This window comes from Lutra lutra, chromosome 10 (genome assembly GCF_902655055.1).
Source record: "Lutra lutra chromosome 10, mLutLut1.2, whole genome shotgun sequence".
Lineage (NCBI taxonomy): Eukaryota > Metazoa > Chordata > Mammalia > Carnivora > Mustelidae > Lutra > Lutra lutra.
Genome location: NC_062287.1, coordinates 101850619 through 101870997, shown reverse-complemented (window position 1 = coordinate 101870997; position 20379 = coordinate 101850619). Strand labels below are relative to the sequence as shown.

The 20379-nt window shown below is 45.8% G+C and overlaps 3 protein-coding genes across 4 annotated transcripts; 1 reads left to right on the top strand and 2 right to left on the bottom strand.

The window, feature by feature from the left end:
* Positions 1 to 276: 276 nt before the first annotated feature.
* SELENOH (selenoprotein H) lies at positions 277 to 2035 on the bottom strand. Its single transcript, XM_047691267.1, has 4 exons — positions 1731 to 2035; positions 1499 to 1644; positions 1250 to 1381; positions 277 to 502 (listed from the first exon to the last, which is right to left on the bottom strand). The coding sequence occupies exons 1-3, from the start codon at positions 1838 to 1840 to the stop codon at positions 1281 to 1283; spliced, it is 357 nt and encodes a 118-aa protein (XP_047547223.1). The 5' UTR covers positions 1841 to 2035; the 3' UTR covers positions 277 to 502; positions 1250 to 1280.
* Positions 2036 to 2506: 471 nt separating this feature from the next.
* On the bottom strand, positions 2507 to 12988 carry TMX2 (thioredoxin related transmembrane protein 2). 2 transcript variants are annotated; one of them, XM_047691263.1, is made up of 8 exons: positions 12741 to 12983; positions 5422 to 5482; positions 5065 to 5178; positions 4723 to 4799; positions 4388 to 4494; positions 4141 to 4206; positions 3920 to 4049; positions 2507 to 3366 (listed from the first exon to the last, which is right to left on the bottom strand). In XM_047691263.1, exons 1-8 carry the CDS (start codon positions 12927 to 12929, stop codon positions 3220 to 3222), a joined length of 891 nt encoding a protein of 296 aa, XP_047547219.1. In that variant the 5' UTR covers positions 12930 to 12983; the 3' UTR covers positions 2507 to 3219. The 2 variants fall into 2 exon arrangements, with proteins under 2 accessions (XP_047547219.1, XP_047547221.1); XM_047691265.1 differs by lacking the exon at positions 2507 to 3366 and having other exon boundaries at positions 3957 to 4049; positions 4152 to 4206; positions 12741 to 12988.
* A 291-nt stretch (positions 12989 to 13279) lies between these two features.
* On the top strand, positions 13280 to 19788 carry MED19 (mediator complex subunit 19). The gene is made up of 5 exons (XM_047691266.1): positions 13280 to 13582; positions 17608 to 17864; positions 18028 to 18124; positions 18449 to 18543; positions 18735 to 19788. The coding sequence occupies exons 1-5, from the start codon at positions 13315 to 13317 to the stop codon at positions 18801 to 18803; spliced, it is 786 nt and encodes a 261-aa protein (XP_047547222.1). The 5' UTR covers positions 13280 to 13314; the 3' UTR covers positions 18804 to 19788.
* The last annotated feature ends 591 nt before the right edge of the window (positions 19789 to 20379 follow it).

Genomic DNA, 20379 nt, shown 5'->3' with positions numbered 1-20379 from the left:
ATGTTCCCATACCTAATGTGTGGCTTATTTAGTCCAATATGGGAGGTCTAGCCAGACCCTTGCAGGGGCCAAAGAGACATAACTTCCATCATCACTTCCAAGAAGTGAGTTGAAAAAGATAGATGCTTTTTTAAAAAAATAAATTATTTGCTTTTTTTCCCCCCCACAGTTTTTGCAAGTATTTCACATGATCCACCAGAGAACCTAGGAGCTCCAGGTTAATTTGTGACCTCAGAATATGAAAAAAATACAAAGGGAGCCAATCCCACAAATAGCTGGTTTTGTCCATTTTTTATCACAAGATTAAGTTTTACTTTATTATTCAAACACTTTATTTCAACTTTTATTGAACCAAATCCAACAACTGTTCAATGCCTTACTAGCAGGTTGCCTCACAAGTGAACCATCCTTTCTGGAGGGGAAGAAACCACGACTTCAGGTACATGACTAAAGTTTGGCCATGTTCCATCATAAATGCTCCAACATCACCAGAGACAGGAAGCTGTAAACATGACAAGGGGAAAAAAAAGGTTAGAGAAAGGGTCCAGGCAATCCAAAAGCCTGAGGAAGCTGTACCCCCCACCCCAGAACCCACAAACCAAGGAGAATTCAAGAATTGCATCCTCCCCCATTTTACTCAGCATATCAAGTGCCTGACAACATGTCCAAGGACTAGAGATAAAGACCAGTCAAATCCTTGGGGCCATGAGGGATACTACTGCAGTTTTCACATGGGATTAACAGAAAACATACTAGAAACGAAACAAAAAACACAGAAAGGTAGGGTAGGGATAAGCACACATGAGGTTACACAAAAATTCTGGCCAGTACAAAAGGGTAAAATAGCAAAAACAAGTGTCAATAACTTTAACTCCCAAACGAGGAAACCAGTGGGAATTTACACCACCAGCTTTAAGAAACAAAACAACTGCCATCAGGTGTGCAAAATACATCTAACGGAAACAAAAAGGGCCCATACCCCAACCCAGGGCAATAATCCACATCTTCAAAGGGCGCAAATTGCATTTCTACAGTCATTCACATTACCATCAGCACCCTTTAACTTAGCTCAAAAACATGCAACCAATTAGCAAATGGCACACCAACAGGAAATAATTTTACTGCCGAGTTCTAGTTTTCCTACCCAGGAGCAAAGGGGAAATTCTGAGCAAGAAAAGAAGTTATAGATCGTGTGTGAAATGAGGGCTGCTTCACAAATACCCCAAATCCACCCAAGCCCCCTTCAAACCTCAGCGTTGAGGACTTCTATCCAAAACACCCTACGAAAGGTGCTTCTTCAGCTCCTTCACCACCTCTTGAGGCTCCGGGAACTTCAGTTTGCGTGGGGGCCCCTTCTTAATCCCAGTCCAGAGCTCCACACCTGGGAAAAGACCAATAAAGCCAAGTCACTTTGGAATGCACCAGCACGTCCCCCAAATGCCGAGGTACCCACGGTCTGAGACCAGCGCCTCCCGCCTGCTCCCGGGCCCCCACTCACTGCTGCCGTCTGGGCGCAGCAGCGTCACCTCGAAGCTGCCCCTCCGGGGCTTAGCAGGGTTCACCTCCACCGGAAGCTCCGGGGTCTCCAGGCGCAGCGCCTGGCTCAGGGCCGCGGCGTTGCGCCCGTAGACGCGTCAGCTCGTGCTAGAGAGAGACGGGGAAGGTCAGAGCCTGGGGCCTTGGCCTGCGACGCCCTAGTCCGCCTCCCCGGGCCTCTCCAGGCCCCTCACCAATGCTCGATCACGACGGTCGCCTCCGCTGCCTTCGCCGGCCTCTCCTGTTTCGCAGCTGCCGCGACCACCGCCACCTCGGCCTTCCGCTTTCTCCCACGAGAAGCCATGGCGCCCGGAGCCCTGCCGGGAGCCGAGCCGGCCTGGGCGTGAATAGGGGTCCGGCCAACACCGCTCCGAGCTCCAAGTCACAGGCCCGGAAGCCCGCCGCCGGGACAAAGCGTCTCCCTAGCTGCGCAGAGCGTGGCCCGGCGCGCACGTGGTCTGGGGGCGTTCTCCCTGGGCACAACCACTCGGCCCGCGGACGGGGGGGGCGGCCCTCTCTGGACAGAACCACTCTGCTCGCGGAGGGGCGGGGGGGGGGGGCGCTCCCTAGGGCACAACCACTCTGCCCGTGGCGGAGGGGAGCTACAAGAAGCCCCAGACCGAACCACCCGCGCTTGCGGAGGGGCGCGGACTAGGCAGCTCTAAAACAACCTTGGCTTCACACAGGCGTTTCTGCAAGCCTCCATCGGGCTAAATAGCTTGGACCACGACAGACAAACCACCCCCGCTCCCTGGAAACCGCGGCCCAATCCCAAACCAAACCCATAGCCTAACTCGGTGAGGTCAGTACTCTGGGATTCAGGTAACTAAACTCCCTGATCCTGGGGACCATTGCCGGGCAGTTGGAGAAACTCATCAGTTTGGCCTTTGAAGTTGAGGAGGATAGGCGCTTCCTCAGCAATGGCCAGGCTTTTCTAATAGGCGAGGAACACACAAAGGCACAAACAGAAGGAAATCCCAGTTTCTTTATTATGGAAAACAATCAACTGGGCGTTAGGAGTAGGGAATAAGTGAAACCCCATTCCTGCCCAAGGGCTTTCTCTGGGAGGCCCCACCACACAAAGGAATGTCTCAAACCTATTCCCCTTCCTCCCAAACTCCAAAAAATAAGGGGATTATGCAATATTATCTTCGATGAGTACCCTCTGTGGTTAAAGGTGCCTCCTTGGGACCAGTGACAAAATTAGCCTTATACTTTTTAATGAAGGCCACAGACCAAGCCAGAACTGCCTAGAGAAGCAAGGGTCCTTGAGGGAAAAGTCCTAGCGCAGACTCCATACACAGGCATCTTCTGCTGGGTTGAATATAATCTAAGCAGACTGTGTAGGTCCACTAAGAGGAGGGATGAACACACAGCATGTTGGAGACATGTGAGTGATGGACAAGAACTGATAACTGACCCAAGCTCGGAGGGAAAGCATTTCCTCATCCATGGCAGATTTCTCCCTTCTTCCAGTGAAAGTTGGTCACAGCAGTGGAGGCCATCCTGGAGGGTGCCTGTCAATTCCCTGGAAGCCTCTTTAAAATCAGAAGCAGCACCCTGCCCCACTCAGGGATAGCCAAAGGAGAAAACATAAATAAAAGGCCCAGGCCTCACACAAGGCTTGTGGTTACAGGAGGGGCTGGGCCTCAGAGGTGAGGAAGCACTGACAAGGCAGGGATTCTATTTGTCCTTCTTGCTTTCCCCATCTGGTACTTCCATGGGGTTTGAGGCCACAGGCCGCTCCTCAAGGGTATTATCTCCACCCTTTGATAGCTTCTTGGCCCGTTGATACAATTCATTCAAGTTGAATTCTCGGATCACGTTCTCCTGCACAAAAGAGGTACATACGCACATCAGGGTTCTGGTGGGACAGTCCTTACTAGGAAGTAAGAAGTATTCAGACACTTAGACATAGACAGTCTAGGAAAAAAGGAAGAAAAGGACAGAAATCTATTCTAACTCTCCTTTTTTGGGTACCTGGAAGAGTCAACCCTGTACAGTTAAGTACCCATTATGCGATCATCCCTGTGCCAAGAATTACAGCTACATTATTTAATATCCTCTACAAAACAACCCTGTGATCCAAGTGTTACTCTCTTCAATTTTCTGCTAAGTAACCTCAGGTCTACAGACTATACTGACAAGGGCTCTTGAGACCGAATCTTAACTAATAACTGTTCCCCTGTGCTAGGAGTTCTGACACATGGTAGAAGCACAACAAATTTGCTGAGTGAATTCATGAATGAAAGCCCGTAACTAGTCCACACCCTCAAAACTAGTGGGCCAAGCAGCAGAGCCAGGAATCAAACCTAGGTTGGACTCCAAAGCGGACCACTGTTCTACACTCTTCTCCAAACCACTCGCTCACTCTTTCAGATACCTCAGAGAAGGTCCAAGAGACAGCTCGTCCTTTCTTGTCAATCTGTGGCCGCCGCATGACCTCCTTGCCACCTTGGAATAGGATCAGGGTGGGGAGCTGCTTGGTGAGGGGCGACGTGCTCACTTTGTACCTACAGGACCCAGAAAGGACTCTATAAATGGATCTGTCCACATCACTGCAAGTGATTTACTGCTAGGCCCTCTGTCTAGGCCCTTACATACCGTGTACTAACATCAGTATAGCGTCCAACGTCCACCTTCCCAAAATTTAGTCCTGTACAGTTGTACCTAAGAAAAATATATTATTTACATAAGGAAAGAAGAGAGTGGGTCAAGGGAAGTGGAAATACAAATATTTAGGGAGGGGGGAAAACGCCTTTGGTTGCAATGTGAGAAATAAAGGCCAAAAACAATGAGAGGGAAAGCACAGCACCTCTGCTTCCGTCATCCCTCCCCATACAGTACTCACTTGAGGGAGAGGTCAGCATAGATAGGAGCGAACGACTGGCAGTCATTAGACCAATTGGCAAAGAATTCCACAATCCAAGTGACCCTCTTGTCCCGCTCTAGTTCTTCCTGCCACACACAGGAAAGAACCAGTGAGCTGAATCACAAAGGCTTCCAGAAAGGTTCAGACTTGAGCATCTAATTCCTCACCCTGGCTTTCCCTCCCCTCTCTCACTCCTGAAACAAACCACCTTGACTTCCAATCTGAAGCAGTTACTCCTCCTAGTGAGTAAAAAGCACAACTACAAAAACACCCACAAAGGACACAAGAAACAAGGAGAGAGGAAGAGAACTCACATCAATGGTTTTATCACTGAAGTACTTGATGTACTCAGGGCCCATATACAGAGGAGGTTTACATGTCATCAGGAACACTAAACATGGAAAACAGATGTCAGAGGAAACATATAAGGCCTACAGCAGGAGATTTACTTCCAAATTGACTCAAAGATTTTAGGCCCCCAAGAATATGTGTTGTGGACATATGCAGACCACTGACACATTCCCTTCTTCTTAAAGTTTCTGTAGATTCTTATCACCTGAGCCACATACATAATTAATCAGGTAAAAGATATGGAAGAAGGGTATGGAGAGACCGATCTGGGGTTGGAATTTGGTTCCCACAACTGATCTCCTTACCTATGCAGAGTGTGATGTAAAGCAGGCCCATGCGAATATCCAGACGGAAGAAAAGAATTGCATTGGCCACTTTACTAAACATGAAGATGTTGCCTATATGTTGCTCCACAGTGACTGAAACACAAAGAGGTCACAGGTCAGGCTAGGCAGCATGCTCCTATATCCTGTTTGTCACTCTTCCTGTGGTACTTCGAAATGGGAGAGGAGGAAGAGGATAAAAGTCCAAGATCAAATTCAGCCCTGGCATGGAGTGAGGGACTCAGTCACCAGATAATGCCCCTCTCCTAACAAGGATGAAAGCAGCTCCGGAGGGCATGTGGCCTGAGCTGGAGAAACTGAGGCGCAGGCTAAACTTACTGGATCTGCGGTTCTTCATCATCACAATGGCACTGAGGAACATCAGGATCTCCACTTCTCTCTGGAACAGAATCAAAGTGACGGGAAGGCCATAAACACAGACACTTTGGGTGGGGAAGGGAGCCAAATACGGACTAAAAACCAACAGAGACCCAAATTGAAGATGGTACCAGCAAAGAATAACTGGAGTTGGCGAACATGTAGTGGGAACACCACCAGTCCGGTTCTACCCTGCCACAAACTGGCTGGTGCCCTTCGGCAGATCACTTAACTTCCGAGCTTTGGTTTCCTCAGTGGAAGAGTATCTGTTTCAAAATGTTACTGTGAGGAGTAAATGAAATAATGGGTATGAAAGAAATGCATAAAGCCCAAAGCCACATAATATTGTAAGACAGTATTACCAACTCAAAATAAAACAAAATAAAACTTTTCCCATCCAATATTCATTGTTTAATCCATGCATCTTTTTTTTTTTTTTAAAGATTTTATTTATTTATTTGACAGAGATCACAAGTAGGCAGAGAGGCAGGCAGAGAGAGAGGAAGGGAAGCAGGCCTCTGACTGAGCAGAGAGCTTGATGCGGGGCTTGATCCCAGGACCCTGAGATCATGACCTGAGCTGAAGGCAGAGGCTTTAACTCACTGAGCCACCCAGGCGCCCCTAATCCATGCACCTTTAATAGGCTTTGAGAGCTGAAGGGGGCCTCTCAGAACTTTAGAAGGCCCTTCTCAGTACCTTGGGCTTTTAGTTCTTTCTCACTTTCTATCTAGACTCTAAGGCCTGTGAGACAGGCAATAATCACCTCAAAGAAACAAGGTAATTTCAAAGAGTAAAGACTGTAATGCATAACAAGGACCCTGTGGGAGAAAGCATGGGAAGGGAAGGCAACTACAGTCTAGATGGTCTGAGGCCTACCAGACCTTTCTGTTTACAGTACAGGAACCCAGATCACTATTTCACACAGAACCAATCAACCACAATTTACAGCTAGAAGTCAGGGACCTTAGGTCCTGGGTTTTTAGCATCAGTTTCCAACAAAAAGTAATCAACTGGCTTTAGCAACAGACATATAAAGTGGGGGCTAGGGAATACAACAGATCTTACTAAATATTTCAGAGCAGAAAGCAGCACATTTTCACAAATGAAGTTGGATTGAGAGCTGGCATTTAACAAATGTGGAAAGATGAACTTAAAAGAAAAAAAAAAAAAAGGACCTGTAGTCAAGCAGGATACCAAACATAGGAGTGAAAGGAAAAGTGCCTAAAGACAGTGGGTCAATGGCAAAGACTGGCTACATATACTCCAAACTCAGTTTCCGTTTCCTCCTGCGCATACTGCAGCCGGATTCTCAGTCTACTTGAGCGGAAGGAGCACTGTATGACTAGTATTCCTGCGTGGAATGTGAGTGGAAGCCATGTGCCACGTCTGCGCCAGCCAGTAAGCAGGTGTGTGTCCTCACATTCCAGTTTCCTGTCCTCATCAGCTGGCTGGCTGATGATGGCATGACCCTACGGCCATAGGGGGAGGCAGAAGGAGCCTGGGTTCCAGACAAACGCTATGAAGCAGAGTCCCTTTTGGTTGTTCTGCATGTTTGTTCCTTGTTTTTAAACCTTTTATTATGGAAAATTTCAAACATACATAAAAATAGGCTACTAGAAGGTAGCAGAATGTGCCCCCCCCCCCAAATATGCCACTTTGGATTATTCTGCATAATAATTTTGAGCCTAAAAGCAATTAAGAAGTAGATACAAGAAAAGCTCCTTGCCCTCTATTTGTCTAAAAGCAAGACATAATTTTTTCTTTTTAGATTTTATTTATTTATTTGAGAGAGAAAGCGTGTGCAAGCTCAAAAGCATGGGGAGGGACAGAAGGGGAAGGAGAGGAAGAGAATCTCAAGCAGACTGTGCACTGGGCTCAGAGCCCCACAATGGGCTGGATCTCAAAACCCTGAGCCAAAACCAAGAGTCACAAGAATAACTGACTGAGCCACCCAGGTGCCCCGAAGCAAGACATAAGTTTTTTTGTTTGTTTTTGTTTTTTTTTTTAAGATTTTATTTATTTATTTGACAGAGAGAGAGACCACAAGTAGGTAGAGAGGCAGGCAGAGAGAGAGAGGAAGAAGCAGGCTCCCCGCTGAGCAGAGAGCCTGATGTGGGGCTCGATTCCAGGACCCTGGGATCATGACCTGAGCTGAAGGCAGAGGCTTTAACCCACTGAGCCACCCAGGCGCCCCAAGACATAAGTTTTTAAAAGTATTCCTCCAGGGGCGCCTGGGTGGCTCAGTGGGTTAAGCCGCTGCCTTCAGCTCAGGTCATGATCTCAGAGTCCTGGGATGGAGCCCCACATCGGGCTCTCTGCTCATCAGGGAGCCTGCTTCCTCCTTTCTCTCTGCCTGCCTCTCTGCCTGCTTGTGATCTCTCTGTCAAATAAATAGATAAAATCTTAAAAAAAAAAAAAAAAAAAAAAAGTATTCCTCCAACCCTTACCAGGAAGGACAAAAGTTAATCAAGGGAGACAAGTTTAGACCCTATCAGCCTGGAGACAGCACCAGAGGAAACTAACCAAACAAACAAGAGTCTTTATCTACCTTATTTTACCTTCCGGCAGTCTGCCGTTCTTGGAAGCCTAAAACTTCTTTCCTTTGTCCGGTCATTTCTCCAAAAATGTATTGCTCTTTGTTGAGGATATGCTATAAGCCGAGTTTTTTTTTTTTTAAGATTTTATTATCTATTTGATAGACAGAGATCACAAGTAGTCAGAGAGGCAGGCAGAGAGAGAGGAGGAAGCAGGCTCCCCACTGACCCTGAGACCGTGACCTGAGCCGAAAGCAGAAGCTTTAACCCACTGAGCCACCTAGGTGCCCCATAAGCCAGAGTTCTAATCCACCTCTGAGTTAATTCATTTTCCCTGGGTATCTCCAGTGCATATATGAGATATACATGTTAATATACTTGTCTTTTGTTTTTAATCTTTTATTACAGGGGTCTTAGCCAAGACCTCGGAGAGGTGGAGGAAAAATTAATTTTCCTCCCCTACAATACTTTAATCTCTTCTACTCAGATTTAACAGTAACATTTGGCAAAAGGTTCCCTTTCATCTATGCTACCCACTTTTTTTGGAGAAACTTAAAGCAAATTCTAAACTTCAGTGTGTATCTCTTACACATAAGGACTTTCTTTTTTAATAGAAACTTTTTTTTTAAGATTTTATTTATTTATTTGACAGAGAGAGAGAGAGAGATCACAGGTAGGCAGAGAGGCAGGCAGACAGAGAGGGGGAAGCAGGCTTCCTGCTGAGCAGAAAGCCCAATGCAGGGCTCCATCCCAGGACCCTGAGATCATGACCTAAGCCCAGGCAGAGGCTTAACCCACTGAGCCACGCAGGTGCCCCATGGACTTTTTTTTAAAAGGGGGGGCAGGGTAGAGAGGGAGAGACATAATCTTAAGCAAGCTCAGGTTGACCTGAGCAAAATCAGGAGTTGGATACTTAACCAACTAAGCCACCCAGGTGCCCTAAGGACTTTTTTTTAAAAGAAGTCCCCCCCCTCTTCGCCTTCCCCAAGATGGCCAATGGCTTCCAGGCTGCCATCTTGCCCCCCAGCCCTGTCCCTCTGTCGGTCCCCGTGGCGCCCACTCTCGGCCCACCTCCTTCCCACGGTTCGCCCGGAGGAGAAAGCATGCTAGCTGCATTGCTCAAGCCTGACGCTGGTGTTGGCGCTGGAATCAGCATGCAGCAAGCTCATGGTGTCCCGGGACGGGGCGCCTGCTGTCCATGACAAGTGTAACCCCTCCCTGCCTAGAATACACACACACCCTCCAGTGCATGCCTAACCGCCCACTGCCTTTCTTTGTGATGATGTAGTCAAAAATAAAGTAGGAATATCCAGGAAAAGAAAAAAAAAAAAATGTCCCCCCCAACCCCGGCCTTTTTAAGTTTATTTGTTTTAGTAATCTCTACGTCCAATGAAAGGCTCAAACTCACAACCCCAAGATAAAGAACTACATGGTCTTCCAACTGAGCCAGCCAGAGCCAGGCACCCTGGGACTTTTTTTTTTTTAACAAACCAAAATACCATTTCACACTTAACACAATAATTCCTTACTGTCATTTAATACTTGGTCCTTATTCAAATGATACCCATAATTTCAAATTGTCTTTGTGCAGTTTGTGCAAATCAGGAACAAGCAAGCCAGATCTATGCAATGCATTTGGCTTATGTGTTTCTTTGATCTTCCTTTATCTCTAAAGAACATCTATTCTTGGGGTGCCTGGGTGGCTCAGTGGGGTAAAGCCTCTGCCTTCCGCTCAGGTCATGATCTCAGGGTCCTGGGATAAAGCCCCACATCAGGCTCTCTGCTCAGCAGGGAGCCTGCTTCCCCCACCCTCTCTCTGCCTGCCTCTCTGCCTAGTTGTGATCTCTGTCAATAAATAAATAAAATGTTTAAAAAAAAAATCTATTCTTGGGGTGCCTGGGTGGCTCAGTCATTAAGCATCTGCCTTCGGCTCAGGTCATGGTCCCAAGGTCCTGGGATCAAGCTCCCTTGCTCAGCAGGGAGCCTACTTCTCCCTCTGCTTGTGCTCTCTGTCAAATAAATAAATAAAATATTAAAAAAAAAAAAAGAGAGGGGCGCCTGGGTGGCTCAGTGGGTTGAGCCGCTGCCTTCGGCTCAGGTCATGGTCTTGGAGTCCTGGGATCGAGCCCCGCATCGGGCTCTCTGCTCAGCGGGGAGCCTGCTTCCTCCTCTCTCTCTGCCTGCCTCTCTGCCTGCTTGTGATCTCTCTGTCAAATAAATAAATAAAATCTTAAAAAAAAAAAAAAGAGAGAGAGAGAATATCTATTCTTCATTTTTACAAAATCCAATCTACTTATCTGTTGAAGACATTGAGTCATTTGTACTCCTAACTTTCCCACTTTCTGGATTTGGCTGCTTGCTAACTTAAGGTATGTGTTCTTCTGATGATGGTTTTCGATCACCCATATTTCTTGTAAAGTGGCAATGAAATCTAGAGGCTTGAATACAATGCAATCCAAATCTTTTGCCAGAAATACATCATGGGTGGTGCTAAGACACTCCCTATTGCCTCCCTTCAGAGGACACCCAATCCTTTCATCTGAGGGTTTCAGCATCCACAGATGATCATTCCCTAGGTTTATCATTTCATTAGGGGTTGACATATGCTTTTGTTTTTATTTGGTTGGTTGGGTGTTTGGGGTTTTTTTTTTTTGTTTGCTTGTTTTTGTTTTTAGTAAGCACTATGCCCAATGATGTGGGGCTTGAACACATGACCCTGAGATCAAGGGTTGTATGCTCTACTGACTGAGCTAATCAAGTACCTCTGCTAAATAACTTTTAAAATGTTATCAATCCTTGACACTCCTGGGTGGTTCAGTCGGTTAAGTGTCTGCCTATGGCTCAGGTCATGATCCCAGAGTGCTGGGATCAAGTCCCACATCAGGCTCCTTACTCACTGGGGAGCCTGCTTCTCCCTCTGCCTGCTGCTCCCCATGCTTGTGTTCTCTAATAAAGTCTTAAAAAAATAAATTTTATCAATCCTTCCATGTTTATTAGCTCAAATTTATCTAAAGAAATCAATTATTTGGGGCGCCTGGGTGGCTCGGTCATTAAGCATCTGCCTTGGGCTCCGGTCATGGTCCCAGGATCCTGGGATCCAGTCCTGCATTGGGCTCCTTGCTTGGCAGGAAGCCTACTTCTCCCTCTCCCACTGCTTGTGTTCCCTCTCTTGCTGTCTCTCTCTCTCTCTCTGTCAAATAAATAAATAAATTAAATTAAATTAAAAAAAGAAAGAAATCAATCATTTGTCTATTATATCAGATTTTTCTCACAGTAGTCTAATGCTATGTTACAATGTCTATGTCATTCACCTCACATCATGTCACCTCACTTTATCATCTGATATCATCATCAGAAGGATGAGTGTAGTACAGTAAGATATTTTAAGGGAGGTAGACAGAGACCACAATGACATAATTTTCATTATGTTACTTTGTTATAATTGTTCTAATTTACTATCACTTATTGCTGTTAATCTCTTACTGTATCTAAATTATAGATTGATTTATCAGAGATATATATGTATATATGTTTGTGTGTGTGTGTGTGTGTGTATCTATATATAGGACAAAACATATATATATAAAAATAAATAAATATATATGTGTATATATATATATATATATATACATAAACACACATAAATATATAAACATATATAAGGTTTGGTACTATCCAGGGTTTCAGGTAACCACTGGGGGTCTTGCAATGAATACCCACCGCCCCAGCTGCCCCACATAAGGGGGGACCACTATAAAAATAGGAACTTCTGAAGTCGCGTGGCTACAATTGAACTAACTTATCAGTAACACTGGGGAAGGGCAGAGGAAGTATGAAAGCATTAACAAGGGATGGAGAATAAAAATAAGGGACTGGGTCCTAGTAAAGGTCAAGATTCACTTTGGGGGCTGGGAAAAAGACAAAAACTCAGGTTGCCCCTCCCCACCCAGAACACAGCTGCAGCTGTAGAGCAGAGAGCACAGAGCTTCAACTCATTTTTCTCTGCTCTTCCTCAAGTACAGCAAGCGTCTCGAGAGATTTCTTTACAATTTTTTTTTCTTTCTTTCTTTTTTTTTTTTTTTTTTTTTTTTTTTTTTTCTTTCTTTCTTTCTTTTTTTTTTTTTTTTTACAATTTCTTTCCAACAACTCTAACACTTGTGTTCATTTCTGCATCCTCAGGATGCAGCAGAGTGCCCAGCAGATAGTGCGTGCTCTCTGGAAATGTTAACTGAAGAGACGGCTGATGGGAGTGTGCAGGTACTATGGCCAAAGAGTTGTTTCAGGTCGTATTCACTCACTAGTTGACTCATGAGTGACAAGTTTGGCAACTCGCCTAACCTAACTCATCTAAGCACGCCGAGATCAACTTCTCCATTAATAAAACAGGAGTACTACTACCCTCCTTTATCTCGCTGGCTCAGGAGGCTTTACATGATGGGTAGCCCTGTAACACTACACACGTGTTGAGTTTGGGTACAGCTGTTGACCAGCATGGATGGTGAGATGGAAAGAACCCTGGACTCAAGAATCCTAAGAGCCAGGCTGTTGTGCAAGTTCACCGGCGGTTTTCCCATCTTAATTAAGCATGAAAGGGTTTAGGCTTGATGACGGTCCAGGCCCTACATTCTAACTATCTGTAAGTCCGCTACAGGCTCGGAACCTCAGGTATCCTTAAAAAGGTGAACCTCGGGGCTCCGCATGCAACCTCGGGGAACAGGGACAGTGAAGGTCGCGGGGTCCGCTCACCCAGTCAAAGTCACACGGGTTGCCGTCTTCGCGTTGCGTGGGGAGACTGTTGCAGAGAGGGGGTAGCTTCCTCACGAGTAGGAATGCAACAGAAAGCAGGGCTGACAGAAGATAGTAAGGTCGGGCCAGCCATCGTGAAAGTCGTGGCACCGAATACACCAGAGCAATTAAAGGTGCCAGGACCGCCATCTTCCCGGCCTTTGCGGTGCCCGCCCAGCTTCGGCGTCTGTAGGTCTGGTCCCGCCTCTCCCACCATTGAGACTTCCATTGGGTCTAGTCTCGGATGCTCCGCCTCTGAGCCCGGAACTAGATCTCTGATTGGACATTGCAGAACGTAGGGGGATTTGACACCTTATTGGTCGATCTAGCTGTCGCTTTCTCTAGTTAAGTCATTTTATTGGATACGCGACCGTGGCGATCGAAGACTACAGAGAAAACTTTAGTAAGTTTAGAAAGCACTTCCTGAACGTTCTCATAAAGCGACGGAAGTAGTTGCCAGAAAAAGGTAGGCTGGGTACCCAATGATAAGCGGCTCCTAGAGGAAGAGGGCGGAACATCGTGAAAGGATTGTCCAATGAAAACGACAGACGCCAGACACCCGGACCGCGCCGGGGTGGAGAAGACCATGGAGAATTTCTCGGCACTGTTCGGAGCTCAGGCTGACCCACCACCACCCCCAACCGCACTCGGCTTCGGACCAGGAAAACCTCCACCTCCTCCTCCCCCTCCTCCGGGCGGGGGCCCCGGCACGGCCCCGCCGCCCACCGCGACCACGGCCCCTCCGGGCGCTGACAAGTCGGCGGCTGGTTGTGGTCCCTTCTACCTTATGCGGGAACTTCCAGGTGAGTACTAGGCCTGGCCGAAGACAGCCAATCAGATCATAGCGAGGAGGTGATGGGCGTGGCTCTCAGCCCGGCCGGGTAGGTGTGAGGGAGCCTAGACAACGGGTGTCGGGACCTTGGAGCTCCAAGTCTGAGCGGCTCTGAGGATTCACCGCCAGAGGGACGGCATGAATTTTTGGCCTGGATTGGGAAGGGGAGAGAATGCATTTCCATAACCATGTTTCGCACCGTATTTGGCTCTGTCCCTTATACTGGTTTATTTTCCTAAAAATTTTCCAGAGCTTGAGTTTGGAATTAGGGAGGCCCGATTTAACATCCTTGCAGATCTTAAGGTTTTTCAGATCTGTCACAAACATGCTCTTGGTTTGAGACACGTTGCCCTCCTTCTAAGGGCCTCTGTTTCTTCAGCTGTCGGAAGGAAGGGTTAGAATCGAACCCAAAAATTGTTTTGTTGAGTACCTTCTGGGTACCAAGCACTGTGCTCTAAATGCTTAAGATACAGCTGTGGGTAGGGCTGACAAGATCTTTGCCTGTTTTGGAGTTTACATGTCAGAGGAGGCGGCACAGAGCATACCAGATAACATCAGATAGTGGTTAGTGCTACAAGGAGAAAATGTGATAAAGAAGTGAGGCAGAACTGCTTCAGCTAGAGTGATCAAAGAAGCCATCTCTGAGTAGATAATATTGGAGCGTCAGTGTAAAGAGCCAGTCCTGTGTGAGTGGGAGAGATAAGATGCAAGAAATGAGGTCAGAAGCCGTGGTGTGAGGGAGAAGCTTGGAATATCTGAGGGTCAGAAGACCATTCGGATTCCAGTGAAGTTTCAAGGGAAAGAATGGTAGGAGATGAAGGGGGGAGGAGTAGGCAGAGGCCTTTGTAAAGCATTTAGATTTTAAGTTCAGGAGCCATTTTATTATTTATTATTTATTTTTAGTAATCTCTGTACGGTAAGTGGGGCTTAAACGCACCATCTGAGATCAAGAGTTGCATGCTGTGCTGCCTGGGCCAGCGAGGCACCCCTCAGGGGGAGCCATTTTAACATAGGAAAGTGACATGATCTGATTCACTTATTTGTAATTATCCAAACAGCTACATTAAGAATGGAAGGTGGGGAAATCAGTCAGAAGTTACTGCTTAGTAGTCCAGGAAAAAGATGATGGTTTGGACTAGGCAGTAGCAGTGGAGGAGAGAAGCGAACTGATGCAGGATAAACGTTAGGGACAGAGCTTACAGGAGTGAAGGACTGAATAAAGAAGTAGAAAGGAACTGAAAATACTTGTAAATTCTTGGATTGAATAGTTGGGTGGATGGTAGTACTGAGACCAAGAAGGAACAAGTTTGAGGAGGTGGAAATCAAGAGTCGTTTTGGACATGTTAAATCTCCAGGTTGGGTTTCAATTCCTCCCAAGTCCTACTGCTACGTCAGGAATTGAAGGAAGAAATAATGCATACTGATACAGTGCTTTGAAGTTCACAGTGCTTATAGTTGAAAAAAACTGAAGTTATGGTTGATGTCTCCTAGCAGTTTCTCTTTCTGTTCTGATCGTACCTATTTATGTCAAGCAGTTGACAGATGCCGAGTATGTCTTGGGCAAATGCTGGTTTTATGTAGGAAGGACGGTGTGTGGTGAGAAGGGGAGAGAACTGGTAAGTCTAGTCCTTGCTTTTAAGGAGCTTATTTGACTTAGGGATATAAAGTATGTGGTTTAAGGGTAGTGACTGTATTTCTTGTTAAGGCTAATCTCATTTCTTCATGGTCGTGCCTCATATACAACTGCTAAGAACTACATGATGGAGACTCCTGGCTGGCTCAGTATGTGGAACATGCGACTCTCGATCTTGGGGTTGTGAGTTCCAGCCCTGCATTGGGGGTAAATGTTTATACTGGTTTTTTGTTTTTTGTTTTTTTTTTAAGACTTTATTTATTTGACAGAGATCACAAGTAGGCAGAGAGGCAGGCAGAGAGAGGAGGAAGAAAGCTCCCTGCTGAGCAGAGAGCCCAATTTGGGGCTCGATCCCAGGACCCTGGGATCATGACCTGAGCCGAAGGTAGAGGCTTTAACCCACTGAGCCACCCAGGCGCCCCTAAATGTTTATACTCTCAAAAAAAAAAAAAAAAGGATCTACATACTGTTTTTTTTCAAAATGTGTTCCTTGTTATCCAAGATGACAGAAAAAGTTGTCACTTGAGCCAGACCTTTAAAATTTCAAATTGAAGAAAATTTGGAAGAATTGTCTTATAATTACATCAGCTTTCCTAAAACAAACTTCCTAAAAGGAAATGAGATGAGAAGTATGTTTCTCAGGAGATAATGGAGACTTATTTAGATGGACCAGAAATGTGACACAGGGGAGTAATGGTAGATCAGCCCCCAAAGCTAAGTTACAGTAAGATGTGTTTTACTGTGAGTGCCAAAGGAATTTGAGCATTTTCCTGAGGATAATGGGAAACGACTGAGATTTTTGAACCGAGGAGTATTGTTTCTAAAGAATCTGCAGAATATGGGTACCATGTACTGAAATAGAGAAGCCATGAGTGAGGTGGGGAAGATTTGGAGGTTAAAAAAAAAAATGAATCTGCAAGGAATTGACTAAGAGGAAATTGGAAATGTGAGACTGGTTCTTAGGAGGGGAGTTTTTAGGAGGCTGAGGAGAGAGGCTTATAAATTATTTTCATGGAATTGATGGTCAAAATAGGAAGTTGGAGGGACTCATAAAGTGTTAGAGAAAAGCAGGAGTGCCTTCTCACCTGAGCCTTGAGGATGACTCCCTAGAAGAGGATAGCTGACAGAGGGGGAAAAAGGCAGGGTGCTAGAATGACAGGAGGCAGTTCCTAGTATGAGGAGCAGTACTGTGGCACCGAGTGTTCTGCTGCTACAGTCGACCACGCTTCGGAAATGTTTGACACAAGAAAGAAAAAAGGGAAGGGTAGGATAAGGCCTTGGGGTATGGAGAGAAAACACCTTGCTCACTTAACTGAGCACCGACGGTGTACACTATGTTGGGCAGCGGAGATACATGTATGAAGAAGAAAGACATTGTCTCGGGCCCCCAGGGGACTCAGATCAGAACCTGGGTTTTTCCAGGCGAGTGATTATGAATAAGCACTTTCTTGTCATTATTTGCATTCTTCGAGTTCATCCTAACTGTAGCTGAAATTGTAGGCTAGCTAGCTCCATCCTTGGCCACTAGATCCTTATTGTTAACAAGCTTCTATTTGAAAAAAGCCATGTGGTATTTGTACTGATAGTGCCTGGCATCTATACAGTACTTTATACTTCCTAGCGTTTTCATTTGAACCTTGAAAAAAAACTGTGTGCTTAAGATAGCTGTTACCCCACCTCAGAGGTAAGAGGAAACTGAGGCATAGAGCACCGCTAGGATTAGACTTCCAGCTGCCCAGATGCTAATGGGACATATCTTTCTTTGAGGCAGAGCATTATACTTGGGCTTATGAGTAATAGAGATAGTGGTAACAAGTTAGTCAGCAGTATCTTAAAAAATCCCATTTCCTAGGTAAAGGTAGTATTTCTTGCTAGTTTTAAAAAAAAAAGAGTCCTTGACCAGACACTCAAGCCATTGGGTCATATTTGGCTCTTACATTGCTGGTAGCTGAGCTTTGAGGTAATACCCTGCTGTGTCAGAGAGTATAATTAATCATTAGTATATTATATGAAAAGCACTCGGAACAGTGTTCAGCACAGAGTTAGCATCATGTAAGTGATTATTGTGGTGAGTCTAAGTTGGGGAGAGTGTCTGTTTCTTTGGGATGGTTTCCATCTCTGCCCTCTTTCGAAGTTTGTGGATTTTTCTCCTTGTTGCAACTTACCATACTATATGTATTTTTAGTGTTCATTATTTATAATTTTGCTTGTTTCTTTAAAAAATAAATTTAAGTCTTTGTAATTCTCACTTAAAAGATTATTTAGTCTAAAATCTAGTCCTTCACTTTCCCTCTGGGTGACTTAAAAATTCTCTCCTGTTGGGACTAGTATTTTTTTGTTGTTCTTCTCCCTGTGTCCTCTAGGTAGCACCGAGCTGACAGGCAGCACCAATCTGATCACACACTACAACCTGGAACATTCCTATAATAAATTCTGTGGGAAGAAGGTGAAGGAGAAGCTAAGTAACTTCCTGCCTGACCTGCCAGGGATGATTGATCTGCCTGGTTCCCATGATAACAGCAGCCTCCGCTCCCTCATCGAGAAACCCCCTATTCTTGGTGGTTCTTTTAATCCTATCACAGGGACCATGCTGGCTGGCTTCCGCCTCCACACTGGCCCGGTGAGTCCCCTCTCCCAGAGGAAGAAGGCAAATGGGGAGGCCTGAAAGGCGTGGAGGTGGTTTTTTTGTCCAAGTCTGTTCCTTTATAATGTACTGAGCAAAACAGATGGGAGCAGGGCATTTCCTCCCTCCACTCACCTGGACCTTCCTTTGGTTCCTTCAGTTACCAGAGCAGTGTCGTCTGATGCATATTCAGCCTCCCAAGAAGAAGAATAAGCACAAGCACAAACAGAGCCGTACCCAGGATCCTGTCCCACCAGGTAAGAAGCACTTCTGGTCAAAGCCAGAAACCCTGGATCTGGTTGGACCTTCCGCAGTTAAAAACCCAGTTAGGTTCCTTACAGAGCCCTGGACTCCCAAATTCTCTTTAAACTGGTATAAAGGTAATTAATGTTTCCTGCAGGTAGGTCTCCTGGGCAAGGAGAAAGTTGGAATGGTGCTGTAGCAGGGACTCCCGATCCTTTCTGGCCTTTAGAAGAGAAGTTGCCCTTGACTAGGTTTTCCTGTGGTCTTGAGTTCCAAGTAGTAGGGAATTTTGAGCTCTACGGTAAGGAATTTTGATAGGCACATACCGTCTCCTACAGAAACACCATCTGATTCTGATCACAAGAAGAAGAAAAAGAAAAAAGAGGAGGATCCTGAACGGAAGAGGAAGAAGAAAGAGAAGAAGAAAAAGAAGGTAGGGTAGGGACCTGCTCCTGCAGGCCATGGAGTCTCCCTGTCTCACCCTGTCGTCAACGGTCCTTTCCCTCAGGTAGAACCCAAGACTGAAAATCCAGGGCATGTTGCAGTTTTTTCCTGTACAGCGCCGATCAAGGCCAAGGCCACTTCCTAGTTGTTCTCTTACCCCTCTTTCCTTGTCTTCCCCAGAACCGACACAGTCCAGATCATCCAGGCGTGGGCAGTTCTCAGGCCAGCAGCAGCAGCAGCCTCCGCTAACAGGACTCTACTGGGATGGCTGTTCCTGCTGGACTGAGCCTGCTGACAAAAGCTGCCCTCCAGCTCGGACACTGCCACGGAAGCATCCCCTGCAACCGGGACAGATGCCAGCTCTGACTGTGCTGGGCTAAGATTAACGCATTATGTGAGAGAAGGGCCATGCTTTTGTAAGGCTCAGCCCAGTTGGCTTTCTCACGGACATCTCTTCCTCTCCCAGGAAGCTTTCCTTTCATCTCTTTTGTGCAATTGGTCTGATTTAGGACATTGATCTGTTAGGGTTTTTCTTTAAAAAAATTTTTTTGCATTTATCAAACTGGCTGAACTGTGGCTGCCTGTTAAGAGGTAAGTGCCTTTCCATGTGAGAGTCAGGTTTAAGCCAGGGCACTCAAGAGATCTGAGGAGAGTTTGGGTCCTATCATTACATTAATTAGTTGGCAGGAAGACCACCAAAATGAGAGTGGAGAACATGGTACACAAGTGAGGCAGAGCTTGCTAATACCTGTCCACGGCGGACATGTAACACTCTGCCCATCATGGGGAGAGCCAAGCACCTGGATGAGCCCCCACCAGAAGAGCCGATCCAGTTAAGGCTTATCTGTCTTCTAGATCAGTTTTGTGTTAAACAGAATAGCCAACTGAAAAAGCACCCACAATCACCAGTGTATTTCAGCAAGGTTGATTCCTGGTGAAGCCTGTGGTTTTTATTTTTATTTATTTATTTTTTCTTAAATCTCCGGCAAGCAAAGGTAAATGCTTTTTTCTTAATGGACTCTCTGACCTGCCTCATTCCTTAGTTAAGATACTGAAACTTAGGCTGATAGAAAAACATTTCTAAGCTTCTAAGATAGCCACAAAAAGGCAGCCTAAACTAGCAGAATGTGAGATTCCTTCAGTCTTTACAGCAGGCCAGGTAACTGGAAATGTCCATGAGAAAACCCAAGCTATTGTAATCTGACTTTAAATAAATTTGAAAGAACAGCTGAAATCTGTTGCTATGAGCCAAGGTTGTTACTCCATCAGTAGGTGGAAAACCATTCATTCAGCTACAGGTTTAATCTAGCATTTCAGTGCAAGACTGTATATGCTTATGTCATGGACAGTGAAAATAATGGGTTCTGGCCAGTTTCCAGAGATTTTGTGTCTGAGGCAGCCTATTTAAAATTAGGGCATAGCCTTTGCTTTGGACAAACAGAAGAGACACCATGAGCTATCATATTAAAGTGCCAGCCATATCCAGGCAGTCTGCCTCTAACAGGCTTTCATCCCTCCATCATCCACGGTCTCACCTCTGGCTACATCCAAAGAGCTTTACTTCCCAGAGACAAAATTCTGTTAACTGTAGCAGTAAAGAGTTCTCTAAGCCTTGAAAAGACAAAGAGCTTAGGTGGTCACAAAAGGTGTCTTCTAGGAATTTTTGCATTAAATCACCAAAATAAAAACAGGACCTGCTGTTTTAAGTGGTTACTTCCACTACAGTCCTGCCTAAAGGTGGGCCAGAAGCTTCTGAGGTTTTCTTTGAGACTTTCCACCAGAGATCATTCACCTTGCCTTAACCAGACAAAATAACACAAGTCAG

Excerpts from the sequence above, each read along its gene's own strand:
- TMX2 (XM_047691263.1), bottom strand. The coding sequence starts at position 12,929 with ATGGCGGTCCTGGCACCTTTAATTGCTCTGGTGTATTCGGTGCCACGA. Across the intron at positions 5,483-12,740 it reads ACCCGTGTGACTTTGACTGG|AGAGAAGTGGAGATCCTGAT; the intron begins GTGAGCGGACCC and ends ATTCTGTTCCAG. Across the intron at positions 4,207-4,387 it reads TATGCTGACCTCTCCCTCAA|GTACAACTGTACAGGACTAA; the intron begins GTGAGTACTGTA and ends TATTTTTCTTAG.
- MED19 (XM_047691266.1), top strand. The coding sequence starts at position 13,315 with ATGAAAACGACAGACGCCAGACACCCGGACCGCGCCGGGGTGGAGAAG. Across the intron at positions 13,583-17,607 it reads CCTTATGCGGGAACTTCCAG|GTAGCACCGAGCTGACAGGC; the intron begins GTGAGTACTAGG and ends TGTGTCCTCTAG. Across the intron at positions 18,544-18,734 it reads AAGAGAAGAAGAAAAAGAAG|AACCGACACAGTCCAGATCA; the intron begins GTAGGGTAGGGA and ends TGTCTTCCCCAG.